This window comes from Solenopsis invicta, chromosome 12 (assembly GCF_016802725.1).
Source record: "Solenopsis invicta isolate M01_SB chromosome 12, UNIL_Sinv_3.0, whole genome shotgun sequence".
Taxonomy (NCBI): Eukaryota; Metazoa; Arthropoda; class Insecta; order Hymenoptera; family Formicidae; genus Solenopsis; species Solenopsis invicta.
In genome coordinates this window covers 18387702-18405874 of record NC_052675.1, presented here as the reverse complement: position 1 = coordinate 18405874, position 18173 = coordinate 18387702, and the positions used below count along the sequence as shown (strand labels likewise).

At 32.2% G+C, this 18173-nt stretch overlaps 3 protein-coding genes across 4 annotated transcripts; 2 read left to right on the top strand and 1 right to left on the bottom strand.

The window, feature by feature from the left end:
• Positions 1-250: 250 nt before the first annotated feature.
• LOC105206941 lies at positions 251-5519 on the top strand. Its single transcript, XM_026136053.2, has 10 exons — positions 251-441; positions 705-824; positions 952-1069; positions 2309-2573; positions 2679-2792; positions 2855-2945; positions 3256-3401; positions 3604-3736; positions 3822-3917; positions 4958-5519. The coding sequence occupies exons 1-9, from the start codon at positions 298-300 to the stop codon at positions 3876-3878; spliced, it is 1188 nt and encodes a 395-aa protein (XP_025991838.1). The 5' UTR covers positions 251-297; the 3' UTR covers positions 3879-3917; positions 4958-5519.
• Positions 4652-9779, bottom strand: LOC105198324 (nucleoside diphosphate kinase 6). 2 transcript variants are annotated; one of them, XM_039455533.1, is made up of 3 exons: positions 9583-9779; positions 9143-9446; positions 4652-5023 (listed from the first exon to the last, which is right to left on the bottom strand). In XM_039455533.1, exons 1-3 carry the CDS (start codon positions 9658-9660, stop codon positions 5001-5003), a joined length of 405 nt encoding a protein of 134 aa, XP_039311467.1. In that variant the 5' UTR covers positions 9661-9779; the 3' UTR covers positions 4652-5000. The 2 variants fall into 2 exon arrangements, with proteins under 2 accessions (XP_039311467.1, XP_011163313.1); XM_011165011.3 differs by lacking the exon at positions 4652-5023 and adding an exon at positions 8847-9070.
• Positions 5792-8878, top strand: LOC105195387. Its single transcript, XM_026136045.2, has 5 exons — positions 5792-6074; positions 6237-6768; positions 7091-7375; positions 8098-8234; positions 8343-8878. Exons 1-5 carry the CDS (start codon positions 6035-6037, stop codon positions 8501-8503), a joined length of 1155 nt encoding a protein of 384 aa, XP_025991830.1. The 5' UTR covers positions 5792-6034; the 3' UTR covers positions 8504-8878.
• Positions 9780-18173: the final 8394 nt, after the last annotated feature.

The window sequence follows — 18173 nt, the reverse complement described above, 5'->3', positions numbered from 1 at the left end:
AAGCCTTATGTAGAAACTTTTCTGTGGGTATCCGTTGAATTTTCTACAGCGTCAAATTGATCGCTTAATAACCTATCTCCTTCCGAGCGAATATACGAAATTACACGCAGTATATTTGAAATTTCATATTACTATTTCACACCGATTATTAGCTATGCGTTTATAATAAATTATAGAATTGATGTTAAAATTTAGAAAAAGCGAGAAACTTTAGGAGAAACAAATAAAAAAAGACATATCTAAAATTTTCTTAGCATTTTACAGTCAGACGCGTCTTACTGCTTAACTTATAAAGACATGATTTCTTTAGAAATTCAACATTTTAGTCTAAATCGAATTCTTTTGCTTAGTATTGGTTTATGGCCCTACAAGCAATCAAAACTCGTTTTTTTACAACAGATCTTACTTTTTGGGCTTCTGATAAGTTTTGTCATATACCAGGTACGCGTTAATTGTAATATTAAGTAAACCGTTAATATATATTTAATGTTGTCGCATTAAATATATGATTATTATATAGTATAAATATATTATATAATATAAATACATTTGATTATATAAAGAATATAAATAATTATATAGGAAAATTTACTATAATTATTTTTTTATACGTAATATAATAAAGTTGAAAATATTAATATAATGATTATAGATATACAAGCTGTTAATTATAAAATATTTTATAATACAATTATTGATTGTAGCTTATCATATTTTTCATCACGGAATTCACAATTGGTTTTGCCATCACAGTATTCTCTTTCATATTATTTTATATTGTATTTATAATTAAATACAATTCATTTTTAATTAATGGTCAAGCCGTAAGTTAAATGCATTGATATAAATGTATGTACACTATACCTCCTTTTTTGTACAATAATTTTTGCCAAACCATTTTTCCACTTCACAACGAGAAGCGTTGTGAGTAAAATACTGTTGACACAATAGGTAAAAAGTTTATTGGAGCAACTTAAGCATATTTGTAACGAGCTTAGAGACGAAAACGAAATTGATGTTATGAAAAGATATGCAAGCAATACAAAACGTTATACAGCTAGAATTATACGTATGTAAACAACTTTTTATTAAATACAATTTAAAAAATTAAGTAAATTAATAACAATTAAATTGTTGAACTATTTTATATAAAGATATATCGTTATCACATTTTATATAAATAAAAACATTTAAATTAAAATACATAATTAGAAGTGGACGTGTAGGGAAGAGTTGCTGCATGTGTATCGGTTTTATAAATTCTTATAAGTTCTATCAAGTTTCTTAACTCATTACACCACTTTACTACAATACAAATAATAATAATATAACATTAATAAGCGATAATAGTAAAACTATTATATAATAAAAATAAAAACACAATAACTAGTAAAAAGTAAATTCAAGTCATTTTATTTCAACGTCTTTAATTTTTCGTATTTATTATTTATCAATTATTGAATATTTAATCATTTTTTTGATAAATTATTAATAAAATATGTATTAATTAACAATTTTTTGGATATTTAATTACTTTAATTAATAAATTTGACGTTTTTGAAACAATACAATTTAAGAAAAAATAAATTCACAGATACATTTTATGCAACCCGTTTTCTAAAACAAATTTGTCGTAACATAATACAGAAAAATTTATAACAAATTATTTTATTTTTACTAAAAAGTTTAACATGTAATAATAAATGCTTGAAACATCACAAATATATTATATTAATTTTAATTTGCATCCAATACTTCATCAAATGCGAAATAAATAACTCAAGTGTTACGCATTTGGCAACTCTCGCCTAAATAATAATAATATAAATCAGACCGTTTAAATGTAATCGCACGGGTAAGTAAAGAATTGTCAACTACGAAGCTGGATCTTGGTGCCTAATATTTTATATATAATTTTGTAGCACCTTTATTAAATTGGCTTATTAACTTAATTTGTGATATTAAGTATTTCCAGCTTTAGTTTATATTTACGTTTTAAGACCGATTATATTCAGCATGCAGTTTATAAAACTGAAAATATATTTAAGATTCACATGCAAAATACATTAGACATCCAGCTTCAATCATAGTTGATACTTCTTCACTTACTAGCTTCTTTGTAAATATAGTCACAGTTCTTTATAAATGTACTTTAATAATCAAAATTTTAAAAAAATTTAATAAGACAAAAGATGAAAGTACTTATGCGTCTATTTTTTTACAAATACGTTGCAACAAAAATCTAAATTTAAAATGTATAACAAATTGATAGTACCAAAGTGATTTATATAATTACTGTGCTCTTTAGTATTTACGCTCGTCGCTCTACCTACTATTGTAGTGATGTCAATGTGGCCATATATTCTCGACATTGTTAAACCCAAAAATGAGTCTCGATCAGATTTCTTGATGCAACTCTTGACTGCGCACTTTGCGAATCCAGACAAATATCGTTATTTAATATTGCTATACGTGAATACAACGTTTTGCGTAGGGGGAATTGCAACGATAGCGACAGGAACGATGCTCATCGGTTATCTTAAATATGCTTGTGGAATGTTTAGAATTGCGAGGTAAGAAAATAAACGTACGTATAAAAAAATTAACTTGAAAATAAAATTGTGTTGATTATTTTAAATGCAAAAAAATTATAATCCTGACAAATATATTATTTATAGCTACCGGATTGAACGAGCAATGACGATTAACAATTTACACAATAATTTTGAGAACGAAACTGTGACTTATAAAAGGATTATTTACGCTGTAGACGTACATCGTAAAGCTATGGAGTTGGTATTAATTTGGTAATGCTTGCCATAATACATGTAATAATATTTCCTTATACTTGAAGGTTCTGCAAGTCTTTCATGTCCAGTTTTGAAAGAACGTTTTTCGCATTAATAGCGGTTGGTGTGATTAATTTAAGCCTCAATCTTTATCGAGTAAGTTTCTATTGTTGTTTTTGTTTATGTTCTGTACAAATAAGATGCAAATCGTAATATTTAGATTTAATATCAACTAAAGATCAATTCTGGAGAATAAGTTTACATAATTAATTAAAAACATAGAAATACACACACACACACACACACACACACATACTTTTTTAATTTTTATAATCAACTTTTTTTATAATCAATTTTCTTAATACTTCCGTATAATTAATATTAATTAAAACACTTTAAAATAAATATTGTACTAAAAGCATCCATATTGTATACTTGATGAGATATTCTATTTATTTTGTTTTAGGTTTTTCAATCCGTATCAGATGGAAATAGCAAAGAAGAAATCATAATACATTTCATAATTGTAATTATCTCACTTTTATACATGTTTCTAGCGAACTATGCTGGACAAGAAATTACGGATCACAATAATCACATATTTTCCACCGTGTAAGAAACAGTTTAATATTTATATTTACAACAATGTATTAGTACCTATTAATAGAAATAAACATTTGTATATACATAGCTTAAAAAGTCCATAAGTCTAGAATCGCTGCTATATTTTTCTAAACGTTTCGAGTTTTGTATATTTATATTCCTATATGTTTATATCACAGTCTAGAATCATCAATTTCTTGCCATTTCATAGATATAATGTTGATTGGTATATAGCACCATTGCATACACAGAAGATAATATTATTCCTGTTACAAATGGGCAACAAAGCTTTCGGTCTGAATGTGGGAGGATTGTTTATAGCATCTCTAAATTGTTTTGCATCAGTAAGAAATATCACTTATCATAAAACATATATCGAATGTATTGTACCAGATACATAAAAATAATTAAAAAAAAAATTTATTACAGCTGGCAAGTGCATCGATATCTTACTTCACCGTTATATATTCAACGCAGACGCATTGACGTGTGGATATATTATCTAATACTCTATTAAAGAATTAAGTAAGTACCCTAGCGAAAAAAATTCTACACATATTTAAGAAATGTTACAAAAATCTATAAAAAATGCTACAGTTGGAACACTATAGATCTTTGTAGCATTTTTTAAATCTGTGTAGAATTTTTTCCCACGGTAGTTAAAAATGTGATTTCATTGCATTTACTTAACTATTTGATTAACGATGACGTAATGCTTCTTGTTTCTTTTTTAAATTGCTGTGTGCAACATACAAGTAAAAAATTGTTTTTCGTACACACAAAATTATTTCATGAAAATATCAGTAAAATATGTTTCCTATATAAATATATATCAATAGAATTTTGTGGTTTTGTACAAAATACATAATAGAAGAAAATGGGCCGTATAGGAATTACAGCTACTTGTCTTATGGGTTGTGTTAAAATTACAGCTACTTGTATTATTTCCATTGTTAGATGACAATTTCTAATAATAACTTATGAAATCATTTGTTTAGTATAATCTTGCTTATGTCCAAGAGAAAATTGATAATGGAATCGATATCGATTCCATGTATTTTTAAAATTAAAATCAATTTTTTTAATTTATTCTTATGACGGGCCGTACCACCATTTCTGTTCCTTTTCGGCCCATTATAAAGTGTCGATACATTTTTATAAATAATATTAAATTTAATAAATATGTCATAACTTTGAGTCTAGAATCTATTGAAAAATAATTTGATAAATGTAATCGTTATTTAAATGTCATTTAAATTTTCAATTAAAAATGCTGATTATTAACAAAGTTATTGTATCAAATGTAAATGCCTTTTTATAATATCATCTCCTTCTCTATTAATAACATTTATTCACAATCGCATTGTTTAACTTTCCACAAGAGATCATTGAATTCACAAAAATTGTTTACATTATAATAAATATTAAAAAATGTTTTAAATGCTTTCTTCTTGTAAGAAATATAAGCAGTAAGATAACAATAAACTAACTAATAATTTAAATAATAATGTTTTGTGGACTTGTGAAAACAATGTTGATAGAAACAAAATATACTACTTGAACAGATTTATACGACTTACCGAACCGATGCACAACGAACGGACATACTCAATCACGAAGCTGCGGTGGTACTGTAACACACAAACACAAGATTTAAAAATTAAAACTGGTAGTGGATACCCTAATATTAAATATTAAAAATTTTAATGTTTATATTAAATGTTTTATTTTTTAAACATTTACCCTTATAATGTAACAGTTTGAATGTTTGAGTAACAGACTTAAATAATGCTTACATATAGTAATCCCATTATATTACTATTAAATAGCTTTTTGTTACAATTTAATTTAAAAATGAACTAGAAGATATATAAAATTATAAAAAGTGTAAAGTACACATATAAAATTGCACAAGAAATATTAGCAGGAAGATCCAACTGTGACCTAATAAGACTCATTTTTAATTAGAGGTGTTTTTACAAACCAATCTATATTCTCCTATTACTTTTTATTACTTTTTATCAATATAAAATTTGAATACAAAATTTTTTAAATAATATATTACAATTACTATTATATTGTACTATACATACGTATATTATATATTGTTATATTGTTTTTTTAATAGCATTGATTACATTTTATTGTATAAGACTTTTTATTTAAAAAATATATGTACAATGATAGTTTACACACACACACACACACACACACACACACACACACACACACACACGCACACACGCACACACGCACGCACTCACGCACGCACGCACGCACGCACAGAGTAAAAAGTTTATAATAAAAGAAAAAAATTTACAAAAAAAATTTGAGTTAGACATCTCCCATAATCATCCGTCGATAAAAAAAGATGTTTCATGATCGACTCACGTCATGAGTGAAATGTTTTACACCGGATGTTGGCGATACTGGCGTGCTTTTGCATATTAGGGTTATACGCAGTTACTGCCCGGTATGTAAACAAAATTGTTTATGTGGTAACGGCAGGAAAGCGACGTATGTGCGAAACGAAGAAAATTATGCGGTAAAAAGACATCAATCAGATGTCCCGGAACGTTATTTCTCCGAAATGTAAATTATAAGTGCAGCAGAGTGACAAATACAAATTTTTGTCAAAAAAAATGAAAGTAACGACGTTGAAGGGCATTTTCCCTGATCCCAGTAAGTAACATCACACATCTTTTATTGAACAATCATTCAAGAGCTCAAAAGAATAGATTTTATTTCATAAAGAGCTGCAGATAGAAATAGTTTAAATTTGAGTGCATAAGAAACAATTATTATATTGTGAATTAAACGTTATATTTTGCTTATTGCTGCTAGAGCCAGTCAGAAGAAAGAATTTTATTCAGGAAAACGTAAGAAACCTCCGGCGAATGGAACAATGCTTCCAAGCAAGCAAAGAGGTGGAAGAGTTCCAAAAATTACAACTACACAAGCATCACAAGACTACAGACAAGTATCAAAATGTGCCTGCAAAAGTGGTTACTATTCGAGACAAAAAGAAACGCACAGAGAGCTGTAATATTGATCGAACATCAACTGAAAAGGTGGAAATTGACGAACAAGCACAGAATGGGACCAATGCATTTGAGTACGATAAAAAGCATGCTGCTACTAAAAAGATTGTTGAACCAGGAATGAATAACATGTCAGGTAGACAAAAGAGGACTAGTAAGCATAAGATTCAGCAGAAATTGCAACCACAGGTTTTGTCCGAACCAAATGTCTTGCACAAGTCTAATAACGCTGTAAATGATGTGGATATACAAAATACTGTCAAATATAAAAGTCAAGGAGTCCAGACTTTAGATACAGATGAACTGGAAAGTATATACTCCGAAGGTATTATTCGGTAAGTATTTTTGGAACATATATAAATTTTAATGTTAAACAGTATATAATAACAATATAATCATGTTATATAGGATAAAGTAAAAATAAGTAAAAAAAGGATTTCAGAAATGTGATTCTTAATACTTCTGATTTGTTTTTATCTGCTTTTAAATTTGTCTTTTTATATAATTGGTGTTTATTTTTTATTTTAAACAAGTTTAATTAAATAATCTTTTTAACGTGATTTATGAATTTAATAATGTTAATAATAGAATTGGTAATAACTATGATCTTATCTAAGAGAGCTATTTTCTTAAACTGATTTTTAATTGATTTAACAGATATCCAAGCAAAGTTACAAAACATGAAACAGCAAATGGCGATTTAAATAAGCAAGAGGAGAAGATTTCGAAGAAACAATCTGATTCTCCTGTGGATAGAGGTGACACGCATGGTCTCGAAGATTTGCAGAAAATCGATTTACAAAATTCTACATCGTCGGCGCCTAAAGAAGAGATCGATTTTATCAAATTGAATAAAGAACGCACTTCTGTTGCTAATAAATTGATGACACAACTTAACAATGGTGTACCACCTCCGAATTATCGCAAGGGAGTTGTACCTAAGTAAGACAAACTTCTTCAATTTTCTCTGACTTTAAACTAATTCTTTCTATTATCTTTCCTATTTTTCAATTTTTTTGTGTTGTATATAACTCATATCATTTTTTGAAATGTTTTATTTAGCTATACTACGACATTGAAAAATTTTCTGATTCTTTTTTATATTTTCTGTAACTTAATCATTTAGAATATCTTTGGTATTTATAAAAAAATATCAAAGGAAAAAATATATTTTAAACAAAAGAGCTAACATTACGATAGGCAGCATCTTGTTTCATGTTCATTATTTATAAGATTTTGAGAATATCAACATTTTTTTTAAGATGGCATATTTTCATGAACATAGAAATGACCGGATGGTAACATATTTCAATAAATACTTGTGTCTTTAGAGTTTTTCTCCACATTTATAAAATATGGATTTAACTCGCTTTTACACAAAGTCCTTCAATTATGAGTGTGAATGAAAGAGAGAAAAGGTGTGTTCGAGAAAACGCTTTTTGTGTTATTTTATCTTTGTCATTCATTAGATGTAAAAGAAGGATGATGCAAATAATGCTAATAGTGTTTCCAAAAAAAGAAGAGTAAAATAAAATTTAGGAAATATAATACACCACAGTGTACTATAATAATAGAAAATTAGATATTAATTTTATATATATATATATATATATATAATTGAATCACAAGTTTTAATTAAGTTTTTTTATCAATTTTTTGTTCAGATATCTTCGAGAGAGAAAGGAAGCACAAGAAAAGGAGCAAAAAGCCAAAGCGGAAGCATTGCAGTCTGATTGTCCAGAGGGTCATGTGCCTTTACCTGATCATGAACGCAAGGAGACGCTACGATTATTAAAGAAAAGTGCGTATCTGGTATAATAACGATAAAATTGAACAATAGCCATATTTGCTTTTAAATGTTAACATTGGATTATTCAAATTTATTGAACTGTACATTTCTGGAATACAGATTATCAAGATTATGTCAACGAATTAAACATGATGCCCATAAAAACGGATACTCTCAGAGCACAAAGGCGCAAGATCGAAATAGAGAAGCAATTGAATAAACTGGAAGAGGGGATCAAAGTGTTTTCGCGTCCAAAAGTCTATGTGAAGATAAATGCATAGTGTTGCATTGCTTTACTCTCAAAATGTAACGCGTACCTTTAATAATATTTATGTCCGTCCCGTATTTCAATCCAAAATACTGTATATTGTTTCGAGAATCCAATGTGACAAACTTGATTGTATTTTGTTATTACATAATGGTGGAAACTGTACACATTTCTCATCAAACTAACCAATTTTGTATATACATGAAAAATTGGCTGGCTTGATTCGATTGACGTCTAGCGTTAAAAAATTGGAAACAAAGAAAAATACTCTTTAGAAACAGAGAAAGATACATTGAACTATTTTCATACAAGCACAGTCTGGATTTTGCTAGCAATTGTGTAGATAGGAATATCTCCTTTTAAAAATATAAATATTTTATTTAATAAATTAACGTTGTACATGATTATTTTGTAACTTGTTCATTTTGCATGTAAGTCTTGTCAATGGTGTGCACAAAGGACGTCGGATCAAAGTGAAGTCTTCCCAAGTTATAAAATATTTCCTCATTATCATGCCACTTTTTTATATTAAAGTCTTTAAAGAATATCATTATCTCCCTTTCTGCGGATTCTGTGGAATCTACAGCCAAATAATACATCTTTGTTTTAATACAAGATTTCATAGAATACGTTCGATATTATGAATGATTACCAGATCCGTGTGTGGCATTTCTGGTATCCGACAGGCCAAACGTTCCTCTGATAGTATCCTGTGCACTATATTGCGCCTGATAGACCTTAGTAGGGCCCATCAACTGTCGCCATTTGGCAATAGCGTCCTGACGCGCTAGAATGTGAATATCGGATGGGCCGCTACACATGAAAGTCAAGAGGCGGTTGTAAAAGAACTTATCCTTGTGCTCCTTGTAAAACAGTTCGGCCTCTTCGCGAGATATCGTCGCCCTACGCGATCTGACAACTTTGAAATTATTGTCGATTATTAAATCGCGAATCTTCTGAAAAATCAATGCAGACTTTAGTCAATTTTTAAATCCTCCAAATGTCATTTTCTTGGAGCTAATCGCGGGATTGTTTACCGTTCCTGCGCACCCTAACCTACATCTGTGCGTGAAAGTGAGGTTAAGTCCGTACCTGGAGAGCGAACGGGGATTTGACAACGTGCGGCTTGAGTATCGCCAACGTTAACTGAAGACAATTTCTCGACTGCATGTCAGCATCCTCTGACTCATCTATGAGTTAAAGAAGCTATGCAGTATCGATCGTTATCGGGCGTATGACAGATGCATGGACGCGAACTTCTCCACGTGTATGCCATGTTCGCTTCGGAAAAACGCCGCACGTCGCGCTCATTCATTAACCGGGGCGGAGATGCCCGATTCGCGTCTGACTGCAGCGACGACTTCTACTACTGGCCATACAAATAATATCGATCTTTTTTTTATAATACTTACGTTTACACATGTTAATATTTGTACATTTTTTTTTGCACTGTGCTAATAAAAACGATGGATTTCTTTTACAATACGGCATTTGATTCATTTCATTTCTGCCAATTTTTGTTAAAAAGTAACAGCTACTCGGTTTCAGCAACTTTTCAATTGTCATTTCTGTTATACAGTCGTTTGTTTATCCCCATGTCATCCTCTATGTTATTAATTTTTTTTTATAACTTGCACAGGTAAATTGCTTGATTATTGACAGTGCTCCAAATATTAAAAATCTATTTTAAATGCTTTATTTTAATTAGAAGATATTGAAGTTTAATTTTTAATAAAATTTTATAATAATATATACAAACTCCTTAAGAATCGATTCAAATAAAATTAAATACAATTAGTATATAATAATATAATTTATATATAATAAAAAATGTATTTAAGATCAAATTTTTAGTATTTGAGACTCCGTCAGTAATTGGATCATTTGCCTTATCACGTAGATGTTAATTTTAAATGTCACAAAGGCAATTGCGTTGCTGTAGCTCGATCGTAAATTTTCATTAAAAATTTCAAATTTAAAGAGCATCAAACCAAGAAAACGTCATTTATAAATTTGCCTTACAACTGAAGACTATTTAACAGCTTGGAGATACAACGATACTCTGCGTATCACTGCATCCTAGGCATCGTTGGCTGAATAAAGACGGCGAGGCGAATGGAAGAAGCACACGGGCACGCAAATGCGTATGCACATGCACATCTATGCGCTCGCGCAAGTAAAGCGAAGTAAAGCGGAAAGAAGCGAGAGACTGTAAAGCAAATAGAATGGGAAACAATACGCAATGCTACCGAGTTGCCAGTAGTAGAGCCCAGGCAGTCAGCCACTGTTTCCTCACCCCGACCTTCTCGCAACCCCCGCAGCTTTTAGCCTGTCAGACATATCTGCAATGGTCGATCCTACCTCCCTTTCTCTCCTGTTGCACACTCTCCTCCGCCGCTTGCGTCTTTCTGTCTCTTTCCCTCCTTTCCGTTCCCTGGCATCCTCGGTGATACCGGGAGAGAGCCATTCGAAGTACAATGGCTGGCTATAAATTACCCCTGGAAACGCTGGCATTAGATCCTGCCGGATTCACCCTTTATACAAAGCCGCTGCTCGCGAGAGGGAGAGAACTTAATTGAGCGACCTCGATATAGAAATCGCGATACGAATCACGCGAACTATTCGAGTCGTGTCCTCGAAAATTTCGTGTCGTTTGAAACTAGTATCGACGAGAGACTCTCCCTTTCTCCCTTTAATTTCCTGGTTGTACGCATGTTGGTTCATATCGGGTTCATATCAGGTTTATATTAGGAAATATTTTATATATGTTTCTTAAACGTATCGTATTTTATAACGGTTTAGGAAACTGTAAATGTATAAAACCAATGTGTACTACTTGAGTTGTTTCTATGAAAATAAGTCGACATAATTATGAAAAAAAAACCGCTTAGATCGAAGGAAAAGAAAAGCACGTCATAAGGTCATAAGGAATCCAATCGAGTTCGTAACTTTCATGTTTTCATGCTTTTCGCATCATCGTGGCCTAATGTCTAAAAAAAGACAAATATAGTTTTGAAAAAAGACATTAAAAATTCATATATCTTATTATATATCACTATATCACAAAATACTTCATAACAAAGATTACTGATTTTATTACTCATGTGATATATTGCTCGATTGTCTATATAAAAATTTCGTGAGATCAAAAAGAAATTTTCATTAGCTTTTTCCCCAATCAATCGAAATTTTAGAGTTTTTTCCAAAACAGTTTTTCTCGACGCTCATTCTTTTATTCTATCTTTATATAAAAATCTCTATAGAAATATTCAGTTATACTCTTAATGTGAAAATTTAGTTGAATTTTATGAATTTTAATGTGGAAAATCGTCAAAGAACAGAACTTCGAATTTGAGTCCTTTTCTATAAATTTTCGCAGTTCGATTCTTTTTGTTTTGCAATGTGGACGCTGTTGTGCCCTATCCATCGAAAAAATCTCGCGCCTTTCGGATTGATTTATTGCAACTAATTCCTGCCTGAATGGTAATCGCGTATTGCGCCCACTCCGCGGTTGGTCTCGTCGTTAAATTCGCGCGCACGTGCGCGTATTTACACACACACACAGGTAGCGAGTGTAACGAGAACGAGCGAGCGAGTGACAAATTACGAATAAAATATTGATTCGCCCGTTGCACCGCCGGTTTGTCGGCGCGAGCGTTACGCCGAATTAATGTACCAGCGTATATAATTGCACTACCGTTCGTATTAATTACCCGTTCGTAAGCTGCGTCAATCTCGAATTGCAGCAACAGCGGACGTACCTCGATTATTCCAACAAACTCGCATCCGCGAGAGCAGTCCTCGTTATATCCTCCTTTCCCAAAAAGCATACCGATTCCATCAAAACTGACGTTTGCTGGCAAACGTAAAAAAATGGAGTAAGATGATGGTTTTTCGAATCAATTTTTTTAATTAATAAATTATGTCATTTATATAATTGATTTAATAATGCCGTTTATTTTATTGATTTAAAAATTTCAGTATCTCGAGATGCTCGTTCTACTTGATACGTTTGTTTACAATTACATGTAATACGAGAGCACATTTTGTCTCAAAATTTTTTTTCTTTAACATTCTTTAAATCATCTCTTGGAATTTTAATCGAAGAAATCAATTTTATTAAATTACCAAAAAATTGCGGAGATAAATCTGTGTCGCATCAATTAAAAATTATTATTTTTAGGTCTTGTAGAAAGATTCACACGGTTTTAATCTCACGTTTAAAATAACCGTACTCGAATACAAATCTTAGATGCAAATTTGCAAATGGAATCTGGAAAGAGCCCTGCCAGCTTAAACAAATCGTCCATCAGCGTTATCGCCGCGGTTATCACTGATACTCACGATATATCGTCGGATTATCCGGCTCGTTGACCGCGCAACTATGGAACGGACGATTCATTGAATAAAAGAATACAAATGAGATCGCGGAAAGTTTCAAATCGAATTCCGGTGGAAGTTTTACGAGCGGATTGTCCGTAAAAACAGTGAATCGTGTTTCGTGTTTTCCCAACCCCTTTTCTCTTGCCTGGACCAGTTCTCGGTCGCTTCACTATCTTCTTTCTCTCTCTTTCTCTTTTTTCAACTTTCTCTTATTTTCTCCTCTCTTTCTGCGGCTACACGACAAACGACAACAAACGGCTTCTTTCGGCCTCTCGGAAAAACAACTTTAATCGCCTCCACCCTGCGCGGTTTGGCGCTTGTTACCGAAAAGTAGTACTCTTCGAAGGGAAAAAGCAAAAAGCGCGGCACTGGCAGACCGTAGCGAATGGAGAGACGACTCAAAATGAATATAGAGGATAAGAATCGATGAGATATATGAGTTTGAAGAAAAAGGTCGAAATGTATAAGTGGTAGTAGCGACAGAAGATCCAGAGTCTTGAAAGACATTAAATGGATGTACAAGGAATTCATCATTTCAAGTAAATTATCATTTCTTTTTATATATATATATATATATTAAATATCATTTAAATCTTTGAAAAATATTTTTTCTTTCTTTAGTAAAAATATTCAAAGAGTCGTATAGTTTGCTTTTATATCAAATATGCACACAAATATTTATTACACTGAAGAAAGAGCGGTTGAGGAGTCAAAAGTTAAAAGGAAGATCTCCTTACGAAGTTTATTCGCTACGGGGGCGAATCTTCTTCAGTAACTTTAACCGTGAACTTTCACCGGAATGTTTTCCCGCAGCTGCGAGAAATCGTTCTCGAAGAGTTTTAGAATAGTTCAACGAATTACTGGCAATCAGACTGGAATTATTTTTTATTAAAATCTCATTGTGGCGTGCGTAATTTAAAAAAATATATATATCGATATATAATAAAAGAGCATAAGGAAAACTAAAGAAAAGATAAATTTGCAGAATAATTATCCAGAAAGCAGTAAAATATATCTTCTTATTACAATTTCACAGAACTATGATGTGCATGTGATCAAATCAAAACTGTCAAACTGTATTTATACGCACTATTTATTTAAATACTCCAAAAATTTAATTGAACTTTTAGCTATTTATGAACAGATAAAGAATAAGTCATTGCAATTTTTTAATAATACTCGATTATTATTACGAAGGCAAATTTATGCATTCTCATATGAAAATATCCATAAAACATATTCGCGAACAAAATAACTCGATTTTTTCAATTTTTAAAACTTACGGATTAAATTTTCAAGTATGAAGAAACTGTATAAAAAAATTCCCTTTAGGTCCCAATAATCTTATTAAATGTTATTAAATACAGCTTCAACAACAAACAACAATAAATTTCTTTGGCAGTTTCGAGGTATCCCTTTTCGTTCGTGAGACCATTCACGTTTCCGTCGTATGTCAAATAAATATTCTGCAAGCTATCATTAACTTCACGTAGACAAATTGATTAAAACAAAGAAATATTAAAACTTACAATTACTATTAGAAAACCCACTTCAATCGTCTAAAAATAAATGAAACAAAACAAAACAAACAAAACAAAAGAATTTTTTCGTTCAAGATTTATCTTTAGTAAATATTTATGTCTTTAAATTATTAAAAATTCAAGATTAATAATTAAAATTTTCTAATTACATTTTTCTCATACAATTCTTAATTAATTTTTCTTATATTTTTCTTATTTGATTAATTGTATTTTTCGAAGAAATATATTATTTTTCTAAAAGTTTTATTAGATTTTTATCACGTCCTCTCCTCCTCTCTAAAATAAATAATATTTCTTTAAACTACATTGTCAAGTATCTGTATTATGTTTTTATTATTTGTAAAAATATTTTAAAAAATTTTATTAAATTTTTATCAAAATGTATTATATATCTATAACAAATGTTTTCTTCGCACGATTGTAAAAAAGTCTTACAATCTCTTTTTAGATTTCCAAATGATTTCGTCACGCATCATCACGCTTTCTCGTAAACACTTAATTTCAATAATTAATACGATATTAGTGGTAGACATTACAGCACCTTCCGCAACGGAGCATTAAGTTATGTCAGTTGTCATAAGGAGGGTGCGGAAATCAGGGGCGATGAACAAATCGGGGAAATTTAATTCACCGCCGACACACCGCTAAATCTGAACGACTCAGACCGGATTCACCGAAGATTCCGTCCTTTCCCGAATCCCCGCTTACGGAGGGCGCATCTCCGGCCTGAGAACGCCACTTACTCATTCCGTTCCCTCCCTTTGGAGGCCACTTACTCCAACCCTCTCCACCGTTCATTAGCACACTCCCCACGTTTCCTACCTCTTACTCCTACACCTTTAGAAATGCAGCTAATTTGGATCATCGTCTATCCCTAGTCCTTTATCTGGTGGCAGGTACTATAAAATTTTTATGCATTCTCAAAACACGGTATTATGCTGGATCGACATTTATAATTCAGGTGCACAGTAATTTATTAACATGGCAGCATTATAAAAATTTTACTTTCAAGTACAATAGATAAATGATATAAACATTTTTTTTTACATGAGATCACTATAGATTATTATTTTTGGAAGATCCATTGTTAAAACATAAAGTCTTATTAATTATTAATCTTAATTAAAAAAATAAAAATTCCTGTCATAACCAACCTCAAGTTTAACAATTCAAAGTTTTTACTTTATTCCAATTTTACAAAAGCAACTTTTAGTTATACCTACGTAGAGTGTCCGATATTATTCTAATAATCTTTTTTTTTCCGTATCGTATATACCTTCTGTTTTCAACTTTGTATCAATTTTTTTCAAAGCTGATACCGCTCTCTATTCCTTTGAGCTGGGTTAATCCAGACGCCTTCGTAAAGCTTCAGACGATCCTTAAGATTCTACCCTGCTTCTCTCGCACGTTGCTGGCGAATTAAATTTCGTCCTTGCGCTTTTCCTTTCGACGCGGACGTTCCTTTTGAGCATCCTTCGAGATAAAATTCGTTTACTTAAGGAGGGAGAGGAGATACGATGAAAGAACGAGGATAGGTGAGTGACCGGACGGAGATGGGCGAGAGCTAAAAAATCCTTGACTGATCGAATAAAAGTAGCCGTCCGGCGTCCCTTGGGAAGAACTTGTGGCTTGACGTGACAGGAAAGCGAAACCGTCAAGGGGGTCATAGAAAGACACCTAGTATTCAAAGGAGGGACCTTTAACAGCGACCCTCGAGGGTCCTTTCGAGCAGTTCGATGATACTAAAAGTCCTTACCGTATGATGATTTGATAACGGAAGGAAGGAAAGGAAAGAACATTTTACACATCGCGGCAAGATTCGCAAAACATTGTACTTAACACGAGTAATATGACAAAACGACTTTGCCCCGTAGACGAAAGAAAAGACGTTAGCTACAAGGTGTCTAATATTGAAAATTACGAAGTTCTAGAAAAACATGACGTTCAATTAAACTTTCGCTGAAGAAAAATGGTTGCCATTTTTACCAGAGAAGAAGCCGTTCTTTGTTTGATTGAAATCTTACAAGACACACGATATAATCGAGATCAGCGTGTCCAATATAAACTCAAATTGTTTTAATGTTCTTCGCGACTTTTTCATCTTTAACCATGAATATTTTAGCAAACAATTATATTTATTAAACAAAAATTCGCTTGAAGTTAATCTAAAGTAAAGAAAAAATGTTATACAGGTTTACGCTCTTTAAAGTTCCTCGGAACTTTCCCATTTTCAATAGTTTATAAGTCAGGAACTATTTCTGCCTCAATATTTCCGTTCGGCAAAAATTGACTTCGGATATCCAAGAACTTCCCTAAAGATAAAAGAACAGCGGCATATCCTGTACGATGGCGGTGTACATGTGCGTCCTCTATTAGCGCGTAAATCACGCGTACGAACGTGCAGTTTCATTACAAAAAATTTATAACCGCTCCCAGGTTCCGCTTTCGCTGCTTTCTTGCTTGCTATTGCTTTACACGCCTTACGTTACACACGCGCACACCAAGGGCACTGATTTTCGCGCAAGGGCGATAAAACGATGCTCGCACGACGACGATCTATCTCCAGGGGAGGCACGAAGAAACAGCTCGGCTCGAGTTCTTTATCGTTTTTAATATTTTTCGCCCCCGCGGGCGACAACCGGCAAGCGACTACGGGGATAAAACGAGTTTTCCATCCCTTAGGCTGGAGAACGTGGTCCTGCAAGTGTAAACAGGACCGGCAAGAGGCGTTAAGCGAGATGAGCTCTCAAGGTATCGAAGGATATAGGATGTTTCCGCTTTCCTTCAATATTTCTTTCGACCAATGTTTATTCTGTCAAACTTGGAAAGAATTAAATGGACGTAATCTCTTTTGCTTTAAGTTTTAAGTTATTTCAATAATTGAATTTATATTTCTGATTTCATAGTTCCAATATGTATTTTGCAAATGGACAATTAAGTTGGGCACGCGCATGAATTCAAAAAAATATTAATTGAATTAAAATTGGACACTGTACTAAACATGTAAAAGAATGATCACAAAATTTTCCTTAGTTATATAAAACTTTTTTAATTATAATAATCTAAATATTCTTATATCGTGCTTCCGTATTTTTTTTTTATCTGAATAAATGATGCTATTATTTAAGTAATTGTTTCTCTTGGGACTTTTTTTTGACATTTACCGTCACTGTATTTTAGCTCCCTGTTTTTCCTCTGTGTCAGAAAGGAAATCTAGGCTCATAAAAAAGAAAACTGCAGATTTATTTTAATGTCTTTATAGTATATCTTCTTACTCTCTGATATATAACGTTCTCGGGTCGGTTTAGCACCCTCCCTCGACTCATTCCTAAATCTGCTCATGCTTATATCTCCCTCTACCTTGAGTCTTTGATATAATACCTCGCGTGGGGTTGTAAAAAGCTATAAAAACGGTCTTGGCGAAGCTAAGTATAAAAATCTTACTGCAGCGTGGCGAACGCAGGACAGGCATAAAGCCTCCAGCAGCACGGGGCAAAAAAAATGGCACGGAGTGGAAGAGGAGAGAACCAGCGGGGACGAATAAGTTGCTTCGAGCAAAAAAAAAATATCGAGTCACGCGTCTCTTCATCCTGCGAAAAATTTTCTTCACACTTTCCTCTATCGTCCGTGTCCACCCTCCCCCCGCCCCCTTTCACGCCACTCGTTACTCTTTCGTTTTGCTCCTCCGTCTCGGTTTCTTCCTCCGCAGCTTAAGGAAAGTTGCGCAATTTGTTCTTCTTCTACCCTTCAATGTATAGG

Excerpts from the sequence above, each read along its gene's own strand:
- LOC105206941 (XM_026136053.2), top strand. The coding sequence starts at position 298 with ATGATTTCTTTAGAAATTCAACATTTTAGTCTAAATCGAATTCTTTTG. Across the intron at positions 2,793-2,854 it reads GTACATCGTAAAGCTATGGA|GTTCTGCAAGTCTTTCATGT; the intron begins GTTGGTATTAAT and ends TTATACTTGAAG. Across the intron at positions 2,946-3,255 it reads TAAGCCTCAATCTTTATCGA|GTTTTTCAATCCGTATCAGA; the intron begins GTAAGTTTCTAT and ends ATTTTGTTTTAG.
- LOC105195387 (XM_026136045.2), top strand. The coding sequence starts at position 6,035 with ATGAAAGTAACGACGTTGAAGGGCATTTTCCCTGATCCCA. Across the intron at positions 6,075-6,236 it reads GGGCATTTTCCCTGATCCCA|AGCCAGTCAGAAGAAAGAAT; the intron begins GTAAGTAACATC and ends TATTGCTGCTAG. Across the intron at positions 6,769-7,090 it reads TACTCCGAAGGTATTATTCG|ATATCCAAGCAAAGTTACAA; the intron begins GTAAGTATTTTT and ends TTGATTTAACAG.
- LOC105198324 (XM_011165011.3), bottom strand. The coding sequence starts at position 9,660 with ATGCAGTCGAGAAATTGTCTTCAGTTAACGTTGGCGATACTCAAGCCG. Across the intron at positions 9,447-9,582 it reads AATCCCCGTTCGCTCTCCAG|AAGATTCGCGATTTAATAAT; the intron begins GTACGGACTTAA and ends TTGATTTTTCAG. Across the intron at positions 9,071-9,142 it reads AAATGCCACACACGGATCTG|ATTCCACAGAATCCGCAGAA; the intron begins GTAATCATTCAT and ends ATTTGGCTGTAG.